Source organism: Amblyomma americanum, chromosome 7 (genome assembly GCF_052857255.1).
Source record: "Amblyomma americanum isolate KBUSLIRL-KWMA chromosome 7, ASM5285725v1, whole genome shotgun sequence".
Classification (NCBI taxonomy): Eukaryota; Metazoa; Arthropoda; class Arachnida; order Ixodida; family Ixodidae; genus Amblyomma; species Amblyomma americanum.
The window spans coordinates 129,364,293-129,380,167 of NC_135503.1; the positions used below are offsets into that span (position 1 = coordinate 129,364,293).

The 15,875-nt window shown below is 46.4% G+C and overlaps 1 protein-coding gene across 1 annotated transcript in view; it reads right to left on the bottom strand.

The window, feature by feature from the left end:
- Nucleotides 1-13,902, bottom strand: part of LOC144099571 (decapping and exoribonuclease protein-like) — a 52,702-nt gene extending 38,800 nt beyond the window's left edge. The window contains exons 1-3 of the mRNA XM_077632990.1: nucleotides 13,432-13,902; nucleotides 1,821-2,050; nucleotides 1,433-1,676 (exon numbers count right to left, since the gene is read on the bottom strand). Coding sequence (XP_077489116.1) covers nucleotides 1,433-1,676; nucleotides 1,821-2,050; nucleotides 13,432-13,841 — 884 coding nt within the window. The 5' untranslated portion in view covers nucleotides 13,842-13,902. The remainder of the gene's footprint in view (nucleotides 1-1,432; nucleotides 1,677-1,820; nucleotides 2,051-13,431) is intronic.
- Between the last annotated feature and the right edge of the window lie 1,973 nt (nucleotides 13,903-15,875).

A 15,875-nucleotide genomic window follows, 5' to 3' on the forward strand; every position in this document is an offset into this window, starting at 1 on the left:
ACCAATGCCGCCAACAGGCTTTCATTTCACAGTGGAATTTCGTAGAAGCATTTTTTGTGCTGCTGCCGCTTCTTTGAAACCTCACTGAGCTGAAATCGGACTTCGTTCCGGGAAATAAGGCTTAGAACTTGGGAATTAAACAGCCTTACTAAGCATAATTTCTACATGTTTTACCCTCCACTGATCTTCTGACAGACTCGGGGCTGATAATGAAAATGTTGCCTGTGGTAGCATGGTTCCCGTTGGACTGGTGGCCGACAGCACAGCCCGGCCAGTGCCCCTGTGTTAGCGCACTATAGAGAATACTTCACCCAAGACTTTATGCAATATTTAAAAAAAGGCTTTTTGAATTAGAAGAACGCTTTTTTGAGCATAGCATTGTCAGCGGTGTAGTACAACGTGGCGACGGAGAAGGCGTGCGGCTCCCCGCCTTTCGTGTTCGCCTTGTGTACCTCTAGACTGCGAAAACTGCGTCTTCCCCGGGAACCTTCACCCTAAGAACTGGCACTTTAAAACACGAATTCATAACGAGCTGCATAGACGAAATACGATAGCCCGGAGCACGGTTCGATCGAGCCACAATCCTCACCCTCAGACAGTGCAACTTGCCCTCCCTCACTCTCACCTCATCATGTCATTCCTTCCTCACCCTTGTCCTCACGAATTTTCATGCACCCATCCTCCCTCACCCTCAGCTCACCAAGTGAAATCCTCATGAGGTAAGGGTGAGGACGCCCTCATGAGGGCTCGCCCTTGTGAGGATGCCCATCTCTGCAGTCACGCCTACTCCCGCCATCCCTTCCTCTTCCGCCTTTCTCCTCGCGCTTTTGCCACACCCTCCTCCTTCACTTTCTTCTTCGCACTCTCTTCGCTATTGCCATACTTTCATCCACAGCTGTGCTCCTCATTCACTCTGCCAGTTAGAACGCCGAGGCTGGCGCCGACGCTCAACCTAGGAACGGGTGCCTAAACAATGAAAATAGTGAGAAGTAAATCTGCTTTCGAAACGTCGTGTAGCTACACTCTGCTGGCTGTGATGTGCCGCAGCAACAATCCATAATAAAAACTACGCAGCTGGACTACTACTCGGCCTACAGTCACCTCAATGCCGCTACACACATGTAAGAGGTGCGCATGGTACAATGTAAATGCAATTCAGGTCCGAGGGCGGATGTTTTGACGGTTGTTCGAGGAAAAGGTCATACCTTGTGACCTTCAAGTGCCCATCCGAAGTAAAGAGAATGGCATAGACTCGCATGGGCGTTAGCCAGGGCCACGTCGGCTAACCAAACTATCCAGATTTCTCATTTAACGGAGTCGAATTACCGAGGTTTCACTCATTCAAGGATTCACCCATTCTGCGACATGTAACCTAACTTCTCATTGCCACGGAAGAAAACTATGGGAAGACAAACAGCCCGCATGAACGCACTTGCAGAAGTTGCGGTACTGCTGCTCAGAGAGGCAGTCCCGGGAGGTCTTGAGCTCGACATATCCGGCTGTGGAGCCCGCCTGGTGGGACTCCCGACCGTGCCTGTGGTGCACGTTCGGGTCGACGCCATCCACCTCGGCACCAAAGACGAGCGAGTGAGACTCCAGCCGGCTCCGCACCACCACGCAGTACTCCTCGCACTCGTTCACCACGGCGTCCACGTCTGGCGCGCCACCAGGCTCCTCTGCACCATACACACGGGGAACCATCCATCGCACTAGCTCAGTAGCACATAGTACTCAGCAGTTGAACAAGATCCACCGCTGCAGCAACAGCATTACGGTGCAGGGACCATGCAAAGACACAGGCGAGAGCATGTCACACTCACCACTAACCATGTACTGCTCGAACTTGTAGCCCCAGAATGACATGCGGTCGCGCCGGGGGTCCGCGGCGTCCTCTTCGCGCCGCCGTCGCTCGGCCTCCGTCTCGAAAGCACACAGGTAGATGCTGCCCCGGAAGCGGCAGGCGGCCAGCAGCCAGTCTTCCCGTGCTTCGTACGCCGTGCACGCCAGCCGTGTCAGCTGGCCCCGGTAGCAGACGAAGTCCGTGTGCAGGCTGCACGTTTCGTCTTGTCACAGTTTTCTGCCTTTCACAACAGCAAAGACAGGGCCCAATTCATGCGGCAGGTACAGCAAAAGGACTTTCAACGAGCACCTGATGTTTTCATGGAAATCAATGGGCACATCAAGGTCCCACCATTCTCTGCATCCGGTCCTGTCTCATCCTGTCAGCCAGCACAACACTGAGCATCTCTTCGCTCGATTCGAGCAAAACCTTCATGCCTATTCTCCAGAATACAGCAAACAAAATTAAAGTTGCACACTGTATAATGCAACAGCTGTTTTCAAACTGCAACTCTGAGGCCCCTGGGGTCAGCAAGAAGGCAGGCCGGTGTGTACAGGTTCAACAAACCATCTAGCACCACTTACAGGCACTAAATGTCAGAGTAAGTGGTATGTTCTGCAGAACCCACACACAGCACCTCAAGAGATCCATAAACACCACACTGCGAGCAGCATTCATGCAGAATCCTTCATCTAAAATTAAAGAATTCCAGGATTTCAAGTATACAATCACGTGATGATCAAGGAGGGCAAGGAATCTTTAAGGCTTGGAATCTTTGAGTTTGCCTGTAATCTCACACTTTATGAGCACTCTTTTTACATCCCAGGCTGTTGAACAAGGATGTTTTTTTTTAATCTCAGCATTTTAGGGAGACTATCTGCAGAGTCTTGCAAAGACTTGAATACTCATTTCCTGCAGCTTTGGCTTCATTTTGTGCAAGACTCTTGAACTTTAAGTACAATGCCTTCTTTTTTCAAATTTCCTTATTGCTTGCTTCTCTTTTTTTCAGCTTTCCAAGTACAGATTACATTGTTGACACATAAAAAGCACAGAAGTCTTCTACTTCACAGATATTGGACTGAGCAGGCCGCTGTCGCCTCTGAATGCACCACAGACGTGTCACTAAAAAAAATTGGCGGTGGTTTAGCTCTGGTTAAACCTGGAGTGATGCGATAGCTACAGCTGGCCGAGTGGAATTTGGTCACGTGGCCAACCACGTGACGAACCACGTGATCAGCCACGGCGCCGCGCTGCCGGCAGCTACTCCGCACCATGTGACCAACCAGGTGAGAGCGTGGCGGCGCCGCCACACGGTTGTGTGCTGCCACAGGGTGGTGTACCGCCACAGGGTTGCGCGCCGCCACGCTGAAGGCTTGAAATGCTACCGTAATGTAGCTGTCGCTACAAAAACGTATCTGTAAATTCTGCCATGTGTTCCACACGAATTGGCTGTCGAAACTTGAATCCTTTCTATCAGACTGAGGAGTACTTGGAACATCCTCATGATCATGTGCAGGCATTCCCTACAATTATTTGCCAGCACGTGCATGAAAATATAATAGTATAACTGCTTCAACCTTCATATGATCTGGCAGTGCTTGGAGTTTTTTTAAGGTGACCCTTCTGGGCAAATTCAGCCATCGCAGTAACATCAATGTCCATCATCATCAGCCTGACCGCGCCCACTGCTAGACAAAGGCCTGTCCCATATCTCTCCAATTAACCCTGTCCTGTGCCAGCAATAGCCACCCTAACCTTGCAAACTTCTTAATCTCATTTGCCCACCTAACCTTCTACCGCTCCTGCTACGCTGCCTTCTCTGGGAATCCACTCAGTTACTCTTAAGGACCATCACATTGCATTCGCATTGCATGCCCTGCCCAAGCCATTTCTTCTTCTTGATTTCGACTAGGATGTCATTAAGCCGCATTTGTTTCCTCACCCACTCTGCCCGCTTCCGGCCTCTTAACGTTACAACTATCATTTATCTTTCCATAGCTTGCTGTGTTGTCCTTAACTCTTTTCGTTAGCCTCCACGTTTCAGCCCCATAGGTGAGTACCAGTAAGATACAGCTGGGTCCGTATTCTGAGTTTGTGTCACAATAAAAAGCGTCATAATCTGCCGCAGTGGCTACACCTGATTGGTCTAAACGTCGGAACCGGATGTGGTGGTTCGGATGCAGCAATAAGGGTTGAAGGAATCGGACGATGACGTCAGACACAAAGCGTACGCTCCTCTAGCAGCCGATGCTCAAGGACAGCCAATATGGCAGCGTGCTTTGAAGCAGAGCCTCTCGCTTCGAAGTTAACTCGGTGTTACTGCATTTTTCGGCCCGTGAACTGGCTATAAACATGGTACGGGACTTTCGCCTCATCTTATCTAGCCTATAACAAATTCAATGGATGGAAAAATCAACCTGTTTTTTGTTTCGGACTATTCAGTAGCTTCTAGGCCTAACAAGCACCGGTTTGTTGCAGTCATTGTTCTCTTCATTCAAACCGGATGGCGCCACTATCACTGGAGTTATCTTGTCTGCGTATGTTAAATGATGTAACATAAAGCATAATGACCCGCAAGAATGGTAAGTCGCCAGAGACGTGCTGCTACACCGACGCATTTGACATGCCACAGGTGGTTTTTCGGCGTCCCTTACGGTTCTCACTAGCCGCGGTGGTGTGGCTCTGTATTGAGCTAGCGGGTAAGCTTGCAAGTTAGTTTTCAGGTGTTAGTGTGGTCATGCCTAGGCTTCATACCATGGCAAACTTATGAAAACTTCGTTTGCAAAGTCTCCCAATGCATCTGTGAAGAGAAACAGAGCCACAGCAAGAAGATTGTTTAAGCTCATCCTTTTAATTTATCAGTGGCCGAAAGATTAAAAACCTATCAGTGGCATCTCGCGGCTCTTGCAGTGTATGTATGAAAGGAATGAAAAACATAAATTACCGTCTGCACAACCGTCTGATAACAGCGCCAACTTACGCTCAGCGATGTTGCAGACGGCAATTCGTCACGGCGTCTTGGTTCAGCACTGCACACAGTGCGCAATGTGCAGCGAGTGAGTGCATGCTACAAATTTTCCTTTCCGTTCCCTTTTATCCTCAAGATAAATGCAAAACGCCGTGTTCTGCGAACAAGATAGCTACCTCTTATTTGTGATCGGCGATCAACGGCTTTAGCGGCCGCCTTCTGTCACTTAAAACCAAGGGGTATTGCATACAATATTTTCTTCTTTATGTATACACCTCCTGCGTGTTTGCAAACAAACGAGGTGGCGCTGCAGTCGCTAGCGGTCTCGCAGTAGGCAAAAGGCCAGGGAGTGGCCTAGCAGACAGCTGTTGAGCGCAGGTTTTCAAGGTTTGAAGGCACGCTTTCAGTTTCTGCGACTCAGAGCAATGGTTGATGCTTTCAACTTAGTAATTTCTCGAAGTACACGAGCTCGCGTTGGTCATGTGCACCGTATTCAGAGAAATAGTTCGCCACTGTGTATTGTATACATATGGTTATTAGTGAACAGAAAGCGCTTGTGCCGCTGATTTCTACGCTAAGCATTAAATGAAATAACTTTTTGACACGCTGCACTTGCCGGAACGATTTTACTTCGGGACAGTAGTGAAGGGAAGTGCTGGCGTTGTTTCGGCGGAGCAGGCATTCGCTCGCCGCCTGTTGACACACTTGTCACACAGTGCAAAAAGTGGGGACAGCGTCGTGTCCCCGGTCTCCTCTGTCTCGCTTAAGCGCTGTTTTTAGCCACAGAATCACGCACCAACCAGACCGACTTCTCCAGCCTTGTTGAACTGATCGATTTAGTGAAAATTTTTGATTTCTGAAAGTATTTTCTTTCCTAGCCCTGGGATCTTCTGTTTCTTGACGAAAAATTATAGCAAAATATTCAGTAGAAATTTATAAATTACGCTTTTTAGATGTGTGGCCGTCGAAAATTATGAGGTAATTTCTTTGAGGTTTTCTTTGATTTCAGCGCCGCATTTCTTTGACCAAAGCGAAAGCAAAGAGGCCATAAACAAGGGAATAAGCTTTAAGGTTCGTTTTCTGACCTTTCACATTTTCTGCGATTGGCATCACTCACACCTTTGTAATTTCATAACGCATGAAAATAGAATCATTCGATTTGTCGCAAACGATTCCTGAGACATTCATGAGATCATCTAAAAAAAGAACTAATCGCATCATCATACAGAACAGGGTTTTGTGAACATGCTGGCATAAAAAAATTCGTGCACTTTCTACTCAATTATTTAAAACCTTGGGGTGACTTGACGAGGCTGTTAATTATAACTGCCCAAGAACTGCCACAGGTATAGCTAAAAATAAAAGGCATTACTGAAACTAGCGTAGCGATTTCATATTTACACCAAATTTAGTTACATATCGCATGCATAAATAACGAAAACACTTTTCATTGCCGCATCCCCTATCAATCTCGCCACATGTCTGTTAGTAGCACGCCTCGCCTACGGCTGTTTCTTTCCAAATAAGCTTCGCTATCATGTACTACCTCATGAAACATGACACATGCATGATGCAATGAAAAAGTATGTGGGTTTTAGCACACTTAAGGTACGATATTCTAAGCACGCCAAAGTGACCGCGCAAGATTGACACCACTTAGCAGACTTCTTTCTACTCGCATCAAATAATTACGTCGTTCATATTAAGAAACAGTGTCAAGTAAATATTAAATGCCACAAAACGCGCCATTAAAACATGCTATGCAGTTAAGAAAAGAACGCATTCCTTGGGGGCGAGTGAACCCGCCGGCGGCCCCTGCACACCGGCTCAAGGTGGTTGTTGTTGCCTCAAATACGATGGCACATACCCACGGTGGGGGATTGGCCAGGGTTAATCGAAACAGGAAGAAACTCATCCAGGTTTATCTCAAGCGGCTCATAAATATAGAGGAATCTGAGAGAAACAGAAAAGCACGAATTCTGAGAGTGCTTGAGGAAATCGGAATGAAAATCGGGGAAACCAAGCGGTGTGAGTAGAATAACTCAATTTAAAAAATTAATCAGAAAGAAAATAATTTTGAGAGGAAAGTAAAAGCATCGAGAAGTACACACAAAAATCTCCCGGTTCCAATGATATACTTGTGAAGAAGCTGACACACTTGCCTAATGGCATGCCCTTTGACGGTTGCACCGAAGGAGAGGAGGACGGGAAGAGTAAAAGGCAGCCCTAATTGAGAGAGAGGATTTTGCAAAAACTGAATTCTCTGCCGTGCTAACCGCCGGCAGTAGAGGATGAAATGATCTATCGTTTCAGCGCCCCCGCATGACGAAAGGCTCAAGGTGATCAATACGTGTGCCGTTACATATGTGGTTTTTTTTTTCTTTGCACAGTTATAAGTGTACTATAATGATGTTAAGGTGAATGGACGCAGTAACTTGCATGCCATTAAGTACATTGAGTGGCAGTGCCGACTGGCTCCCAGACGTCACGTTTTACTATCTACTACCGCGGCCCATTCGCTGTTAGCCAGGTTCCTAATGCGGCATTTAGCTGCGAGAAACCTATCAGGGCTACCTTAAATTTCCTTTTATGCTACTATGCGGATCCAACAGTGACGCAGCTGGTCAATACATGCTGCTTCTCCAATGCGCAGGCATGATGCAGCTGCCGGTTGCTGCGGCAGCTGCGGTAGGCACGGGCAGGCGTAACATGTTTTGCCTACCATGCGGAAGTCGCTGCTGACATCAGCGCCACCGCATCTTCGTGACGCCGCGGGGTGAAGGAGGTCTATAGGGAATACCACACCCTATTGCATGCATAATCCATAGATTACGTTTAAATGTCACCTTCACGCGCAAATACTTGCACTTAATAGGACAAGCGGACTCCCTGGACTGTACCACATGTGGCGTGCTAGAGACTATAGAACATGTTTTAGTGGCATGGACAGCATATGCACGTGCAAGACTCATGCTCGCATCTGCTTTGAAGTCTATGGACACAAGGCCTCTCTCGGAGGATATGATCCTCGGTGCTTGGCCAGATAGCTTGAAAACTGTACAGGCAACACGAGCGCTCCCACTCTTTTTAAGCGACATGGACCTTGCCTCGCGTTTGTGATGTTATAAAGTGTGCAGTGTTTTTTTAAATTTTTTATGTATATTTTCATCTGCCTCCTCCCATCAACATCATCCCCCATCGTGATCCTCTTTTTTTTCCTCTTCCCGTCCCCCAGTGCAGAGTAGCAGGCCAGATATCTTTCCGGCCAACCTCACTGCCTTTCCCGTCAATAAACCCTCTCTCTCTCTCTTTAAGTACATCTCTAGCCTTTACGGTGCAGAAAAGAGTACCTGAACTATTGTTTCTATTTGCTGAAGTCCATTGGGCAAATAAAGCAGCTTTCATATTACCCCTTCACAGTGGAATCCGATGGGAATCCGATGTGGCTGAACTTTTATTCTCTCGCATTGGCCTCGTTCCATTTGTCGGAAAAGAGCAAAAGCGCCGCTGGATGTTTCCCTGCGGCAACAGCAACGCAGTGACATTCTGCCGCCGCTCACAGTCACAGCCGAACTGACATCCGCTTCCGGCATTTTCACCAATCAGGTGTGGCCACTGAGGCAGATTATGACGCTTTTTATTATGACACAAACTTGGAATACGGCCCCTGTTGTGTACTTTCCTCTTCAGGGATATTGGCAAACTGCCATTTATGACCTGAGACAACCTGCCAAATGCGCTCCACCCCAATCTTATTGTTTTAGTTATTTCACTCTCATTATTCGAATCTGTGGTCACTAGCTTCCCAAAGTTGACATACTCCCTTACCGCTTCCAGAACCTCTCTAACAATTCTAAACCGCTGTTCATTTCTGAGACTGCTAAACATTACTTTGGTTTTCTGCATATTAATTTTTAGACCCACAATACTCCTCCGCCTGTCTAACTCATTGACCGTGTTTACAGTACATATCCTGAGTGACTTAACAAGGCAATGTCAACAGCGAATCACAGATTGCTTGGGTATTCTCCATTAACTCTTATTCCCAACTGTTCCCAACCCATGACTCCGAATACCTCCTGAAAATAAGCAGTGAATAATTGCATTGGCGAGATTGTGTCTCCCTGTCTGACCCCTTTCCTACTGGAATTTTACTGCTGACTTTGTGGAGGACTATGGTAGCTGTGCATCCGCTATAGACATGAGGCTCTCCTACACCTAGATTCTGCAATGCCTGCATGACTGCTGAGGTTTTGACTGAGTCAAATGCTTTCTCGTAACCTAAAGGGGTTGGTTATACCCAACTGATTGTGTGATTATGGTCTATTGCCAAGTACCATTTAAGAAACCGTGCCTCATCATTTCCTTAACAGAAGTCTAAGGTTGTCCTGACTCTATAGTAAATATCTTAGTAAATACCTTATAGGCAACCGACAGTGAGCTGATCAGTCAGTAAATTTTCAAGTCCTTCACATCTCCTTTATTATGATGTATTAATCTTCTAGCGCAATCTCCCACCCGTCCTTCAAGCGATCTACTGTTGCCTGACCCTCACCAGCTGCTTTCTCCCTTTTTCATCGCTCCTAAAGCTTTCTTTACTTCCTGTTTCTTTACTGGCAGGATGTCCCAGTACTGTGCGCTACTGCCTCTTTCGTTAATGTCCTGATTACCTTTGGCTGCTGTATTGATTTGTGTAGAACTCTTCGGCTACCTAGCTATCTTATCCATATTGTTAATGACATTGCCCTTCTTGTCTCTTAACGCATACATCTGGTTTTTACCTATGCCTAGTTTCCTCTTCACCGCTTTTAGGCTACCTCCGTCCTTTAGAGCATGTTCTATTCTCTCCTTATTAAACTTCCTTACGTTGGTTACCTTGCGCTTATTGATTAACGTTTATAGCTCTGCCAGTTCTATTCTGCCTGTGGGCTTAGACGTCTTAGATGGTCTTTCGTCGCCTGAGATAGCTTGCCAGTATCTCGGTATCCTGTCTAACCAACCTACCACTTACTTGTACTGCACATTCCGTAATGATAGCTGTGAGATTATCATTCATTGCTTGAATGGCAGTGCAAAGCCCGTCGGTTTGAAACTGCATCACTGTATTGGAATGAACATGGTTTTTGCATAAGTTGCCACACAGTACCGAATGAGGGGGCTTTGACACACAGGAAACTGAAAGTTGCCGAATTCACCTCATCGAGAATTATTTGTGCAAAACTGGTGCCTCTACAGACTTGTTTCTCAGCTGCTAGTCACTGTATAGCTTTGCTTCAAAGAGTCAGAGCAGACCAGAACAAATTTTTCAATAAATTTAGGACTATGCAAGAGTGATTCATTCATAAATACTTGAGAATTTAGTTTACAGTAACTCTGAGCACTACCTAAAAATCAAAGAGCACAATAACAGTGAAGTGCAACACTGAATACTTTGAGAAACCTTCTTCAGCAAAGAAGCCACTTTCAACCTTTGCAGAACTGGCTAAAACATGGCAGAGCAGCTTGTACTATAATTTGTGCAATGAACTGCAAAGAATGCTATGAAGAGCAAGCATCAGCAAGGAGCAAGCAAGACCGCAATAGGCATCGCACACAAAACGCCGCGCAGCGCCCGAAACTGTGCTGCTCGCAACAACAAATGTCAACCACCTGCCAGCCATCGTGAGAAGCACTAAATACATTGAGCTTAACTTTTAATCGGCACCACCTATTGGCTACTGCGAGTATATCCTCGATGTGCAAGGATCCACCGTGAAGTGGTCGGCTGCAGCAACAACTGCCGAGCATAGCACCGATGCTCTGCTCATATTCCATGATGTGTTTGCTAGCTTCCAGTGTTGTATTCTATCTCATAAAGCAATAAAAAAAAAACATGATGCCAATAATAAAAAGAAGCTAGCAGCACAATGCCACTATTACAACTTTCGACTACCAAAACCTAGGATTAACACTTGATTCTTCGAGCTGTGCGGATTTTCTCTTCAACACACAGTTCAACAACACACAACGACCATTTTGATGGACCGCATTGAATGCCTTTATAGCCATTCAGTTTGACAATATACACATGCGCTGACCCAGTCTCCAATTATGCCGTGAAAATCATGATTGTTCATTGGATTGCCTCAAGTAGTGTGGGCACATGTGTGAAGGAACAAGTTTTTATTACTCACCAAGATGCTGATCTCTTGCTTGGATAAAAAAAGTTAACTGATTCCACGACCTTATAAATTTGTATGAAACAGGTACTCATTCTCCTTGAACGGGACTTATATTTACAGGACTAATTACTCTTATTCCGTGCCAATGCCGGATTTGAACACAACTACAGTCAAATGACAAAACTGCTACTTCACACGAAATCAGCCTATCACTTGCAGCTTGTCGACAATTGTTTTCATGACAGCACTCCCAAACAGAAGGTTTTTGCGAACTCATATTTTGCAACTTGCTGATGTGCCTAGCATCCCCATAACTCAAGAACCAAGCGTCCTTCTATTGACACATAAGTAATGCTTTCTTTTTCATGCCAATAATGTGCTTATAGCAGTAGGCAACTCCACACATACTTCACAGTGAAGCAAGTGCATTGCAATCTTTCAACATGGCATCTTTTGGCAGGTTGCACTCAAGCACAGACAGATGTTACCACCTTTGCATATGGTCTGTACTAGCATGCTTTAATCGTATTACAATTAAGTCAGTTGAAAATTTAGCGCAGCTCTGCTGTTTTTGCATTTTTCTCGTGCTCAATCGCAGCAGAGAGGGGAGAAAGGTGGCACTCCAAAGTACAAATTTGGACAAATAGAGGGAACAAAACCTTGGCGAAGTAAATCAACAAGTGGTGTCTAAACATGACTGTAACGCATACGAAATTGAGTGGCTTATGTACATTTTGGGCACTGGTTACAGTGTTACGATGAAGATGTACATGAAAGAAGCTATCAGCCTGTATACTACTGTTTTAGTCTCAAATTTACTAAGGAATTCAATTGTGCTGTTCAATTAATTTCCTTCTCTAGTCAAGTTGGCTTTAAAAATAAAACAGTAGCATTCTCTTGCTTTCCCTGGTTTCAATGGCTGTGCACTCGTTTTATGTAATTACCCCAGAGCCCATTCATATGCCCTATTATTCTCTGTTTTATGTACAAAAATACATTTGCAAATAGCATATCCAAAGAATTATTTTAGGAATTCCATAGTTTACAATAAATAATAGTCTTTAGTGCAATGAAATTAACATATTCATGCTAGTGCTCTCTGTTGATGGCTGATCAAGATTTTATGCAAATTTACAGGAATCACCTGTTGCAGCCTATTTGCAGTTGACATCCCTTACAATCAAACTATGAATACAGTAAACATTTCACTTCACCTCAACTAATTTACAGTAACATGATTCAACTTTGTTTTATGCCATTAATGGAAGCATTAATCTCCCTCGTAACTGCAAGGTGAGATTACAGGAGTTTGGGTCACACATAACTGCCCTATTCAAGGTATGTACTTCCTTCACACATATTCTGCCAGGATAACTACTCCTACTGAATAGTCCGCTGCATCATCACGAAACACAGTTCAGTTTTATACTAAATTAATGAACTACTGCAGTCAACATTACAAATTCTTCTAATCCAAGCCAGTACTTTAACACAAGAAGTAACAATATAAGCAGCGGCATGGGCATAAGACAGCAAGTGCCTAATGTCCTCACATGTTACGCGAGAAAATGTACAACCTAGGCCAGTTGGTCATAATACTTTTGCGAGGTGAACTCAGCCGGCACACGGTGGTGGCAAGAACAACTCAGGGCTCATGCTCTCATGCATACTTATTTCCACAGTGGTTGGCCCATACTGCAATTAAATTCCATATGGGGCAATTTACTAGTGAAAACTTTCATCTACGTTAGTTGGTTCTCAAAAAAACTTTCGTGTATAGGGAGATGGTGAAACATGGCATAGTAAACGCGACAGAACCGCCCCAATCCTCTTATTCACCTGTCGCCACCATACTAATCTGTTTTTGTCTCGACAAGTTAGTTTAATAAATCACTTTATTCTTACTGCAAGGCCATCACTGAGTAAATGTGTAGTAAGATATCAAAGTGCAAGCCAGGAAATGACCCGAAGCCAGGAATTGCTCCTGCACGAGCAATGCAGCACCAGGCTTTCCTTAAGCTTACACCGACTTAAGTCTACTTAAGCTTACAGCGACGCAGCGTCACTTTGTCTGATATGGCCTTTCCTGGGCGCAGCAGTCATCAACAGCATAGGAGCGCTTGTCTCACGATCTACTGCTTGCCAACGGCTTCGCGCATCAGTACTAACAGGCCAGGCCAAATTAGCCTACTCGTCCGGGCGGGCGCTAAGCGAAACAAGCTCTTCATATCAGCGCAAGCATTCTGCCGTAGAGCTCACAGGGCGGTGACATCCTCCCACTCTAGCTAAATCGACAGAGATAAAATGGGATATCGCCAAGCAAGGGGGACCAAGTACTTCAAAAACACCACACAAGCAACGGGGTGGCCCACAGGGACGTCCCAGTGATGCACGCTGCTGTTCACGGTGCTGACAAAGCCGAGTGCAACGGTCGCGCACAAGTGTATGCCGTGGTACCTTGCCTTTGTGATTCGGCGGGCGAAGGGTCGCCCGACGGCTGCGCGGCCGGATTCAGAGCGAACTTGTCCTTGTTACGGAGGATCCAGCGAAGCAGGTTGTCCAGCCTCTCGTTGATCGAGCGGTCCCTGCGAACTGCCACCTCGTAGCCGCGGTTCAGGTCCCACATGAGTCTGTGCCGGTGGCTCGGCATCCGCAGGTACTTCAACTGCACGGCGCCGTCGACGTACTCGCGCTGCTCCCCCGTTAGCGAGAAGTTGCCGATCTCGCGAGGCTCGCGGAAGCTGGGAAACTTGCCGTTTGAATTCTCGACGGCATCGCGCACGTTCATAGATGCGACAAAATCGCCCGGAACGGGGCATTTTTGCCGCTCCCGCGCCGGTGTTTTGCTGCCAGCGTTACCGCTCAGCGCCATCTTGACGCCAATGCTCAGCCCAGTGTTGCTTTTCCCCAACAATTCATCAGGGCTGTGTGCAGCTGAAAAACATTGCAAACTGCTAACTACTTAGGAGGGGGGTGGGAGTGGGAGTTTACTGCCTACCTGGCTTTACCTCAAACTGGTTCAAATGAGTTCCGGCAAGCGTTGGGCATCAGCTCTGGCAGCTCCATTGAAAGTCTTCTCGATGCGCTGCTGCTGTAGATATATGCAGCAAATATAATCGGCAGCGTGGAGATGGAAAGCACCAAGACGATAGCGCGAGTTTCGAAACTCGCCGAGGAGAAAAACAGGAATATGGCGTGGCTTCTGATCAGTGTGTGCGGCGCCGTCCAGGGTGACAGCGAACTAAGTTAGAGCTGAACGGCTTGGGAATGGCTAAGAAAGGCAGAAGGATAGTATAAATTACGGTAATAGTGCAGGTGCTGGCTAAGGTATACGTTGTCATTTCGTGCTGCTGGCCACCAGTTAAGTCATAGGTGCTCCCGAGTTCGAACCCGACCGCGGCGGCTGCGTTTTTATGGGGAAAAACGCTAAGGCGCCCGTGTGCTGTGCGATGTCAGTGCACGTTAAAGATCCCCAGGTGGTCGAAATTATTCCGGAGCCCTCCACTTCTTCTTCTTCTTCTTCTTCTCCTCAAGTAATATGGCACATACCCACGTGGGGGGATTGGCCAAGGTATAGGGTAGAATGCCAATGAAGCATTTGCGCGGGGAAGGAAACGTCAGAAGACTGAATCAAGATAAAAAAAAAATTGGGAAAAATAAAATGAATTCAAGAGGTATGAGTCATCCGGAATAGAATCAATCTAGCCTTTTTGGACATGCGAAAGAATTTTGTGTATAGCTAACAGGATAATCGATTAGTTGCACTTATGTAATCGTGAAGGTAGCCGCATACACTGCTTAACGGGAATCCCTTGGCACTCGCACCGAACGATAGAAGAACTGTAAGAGACAGAGGCAGTCCTAGTCTCGAAAGAGGAACCTCCAGATATTGCTTTCTCTGAACCGCGAACCGCCGGCAAGAGAGGAGAAAATGATCGATTGATTCAACTTGCCCACATGATACACAAAGGTTTGTCGCAGCGAACCCGCACCTGCATAAGTACAAGTTTAAGTGAGGGATTCTACATCGCAGGAGCGTCATGGACACTTCACAAAGCCTTGACTTACACCACCGGATATTCCATGGGTACTTTAGGTGTTGAAAGTCCACGGTATTCAGCAACGGATCACTCAAAGTGGCTGAAATATGTTGGAACCGCTGGAAACGTGAAGCTGCTAACAGGATGAGGTGAGGGACGGGATATATTACAGGTGCGCTGAGAGCTGACCTTGCCAATAAATCAGCCACCTCGTTAAAATAGACGCCTGAATGCCCAGGTACCCAGACCAAACGGATCTCGCGCACTGTGCTCGGAACAAAAAACCTAAGTGAACGAGTCAAGAAAGATTTTTCTGAATTTTGGAGAGAGACAATAACTGAAAGGCAGTCTGTGAGAATAAGAACCCGTGCGACATGTCTGGGAATTTTGAGAAGAGCCAAACCAATGGCCAAAAACTCTGCGAAGAATATAGGAGTATAATCAGGGATACGAACGGAGTAGCTCCAATCTAGATCCTGCGAATATATGCCAATCGCCGCCTTCTCACAGCTGCCGGAGGCATCAGTGGAGAGAACAGTATGATGTGGAAAATTCTGTAGGTGTTCAGAAAGAAGACCATTTAGGGTATGTGCGGGCATATGCTTCGCATGGGACGGGAAAATAAAGTCGTAATAGAAGACGGGATCAGCCTGCGTGTCAGCAACTCGTTGCAAGGAGATCAGATCAACCTGAAGCGGAGCTAACAGATTCTGCGTGAACCTAACTTGCGGAAGCTGATAACGTGGCCAGTGATTAGTCAAAAAAAGGTGTGGTTGGGATACAAAAATTGGAACACTAACGCCTGGGGCCGGGTCAAAAGACTTGAGGAAAGTACGCACTGTTAGAAGTTGGAAGCGGGAATAGAG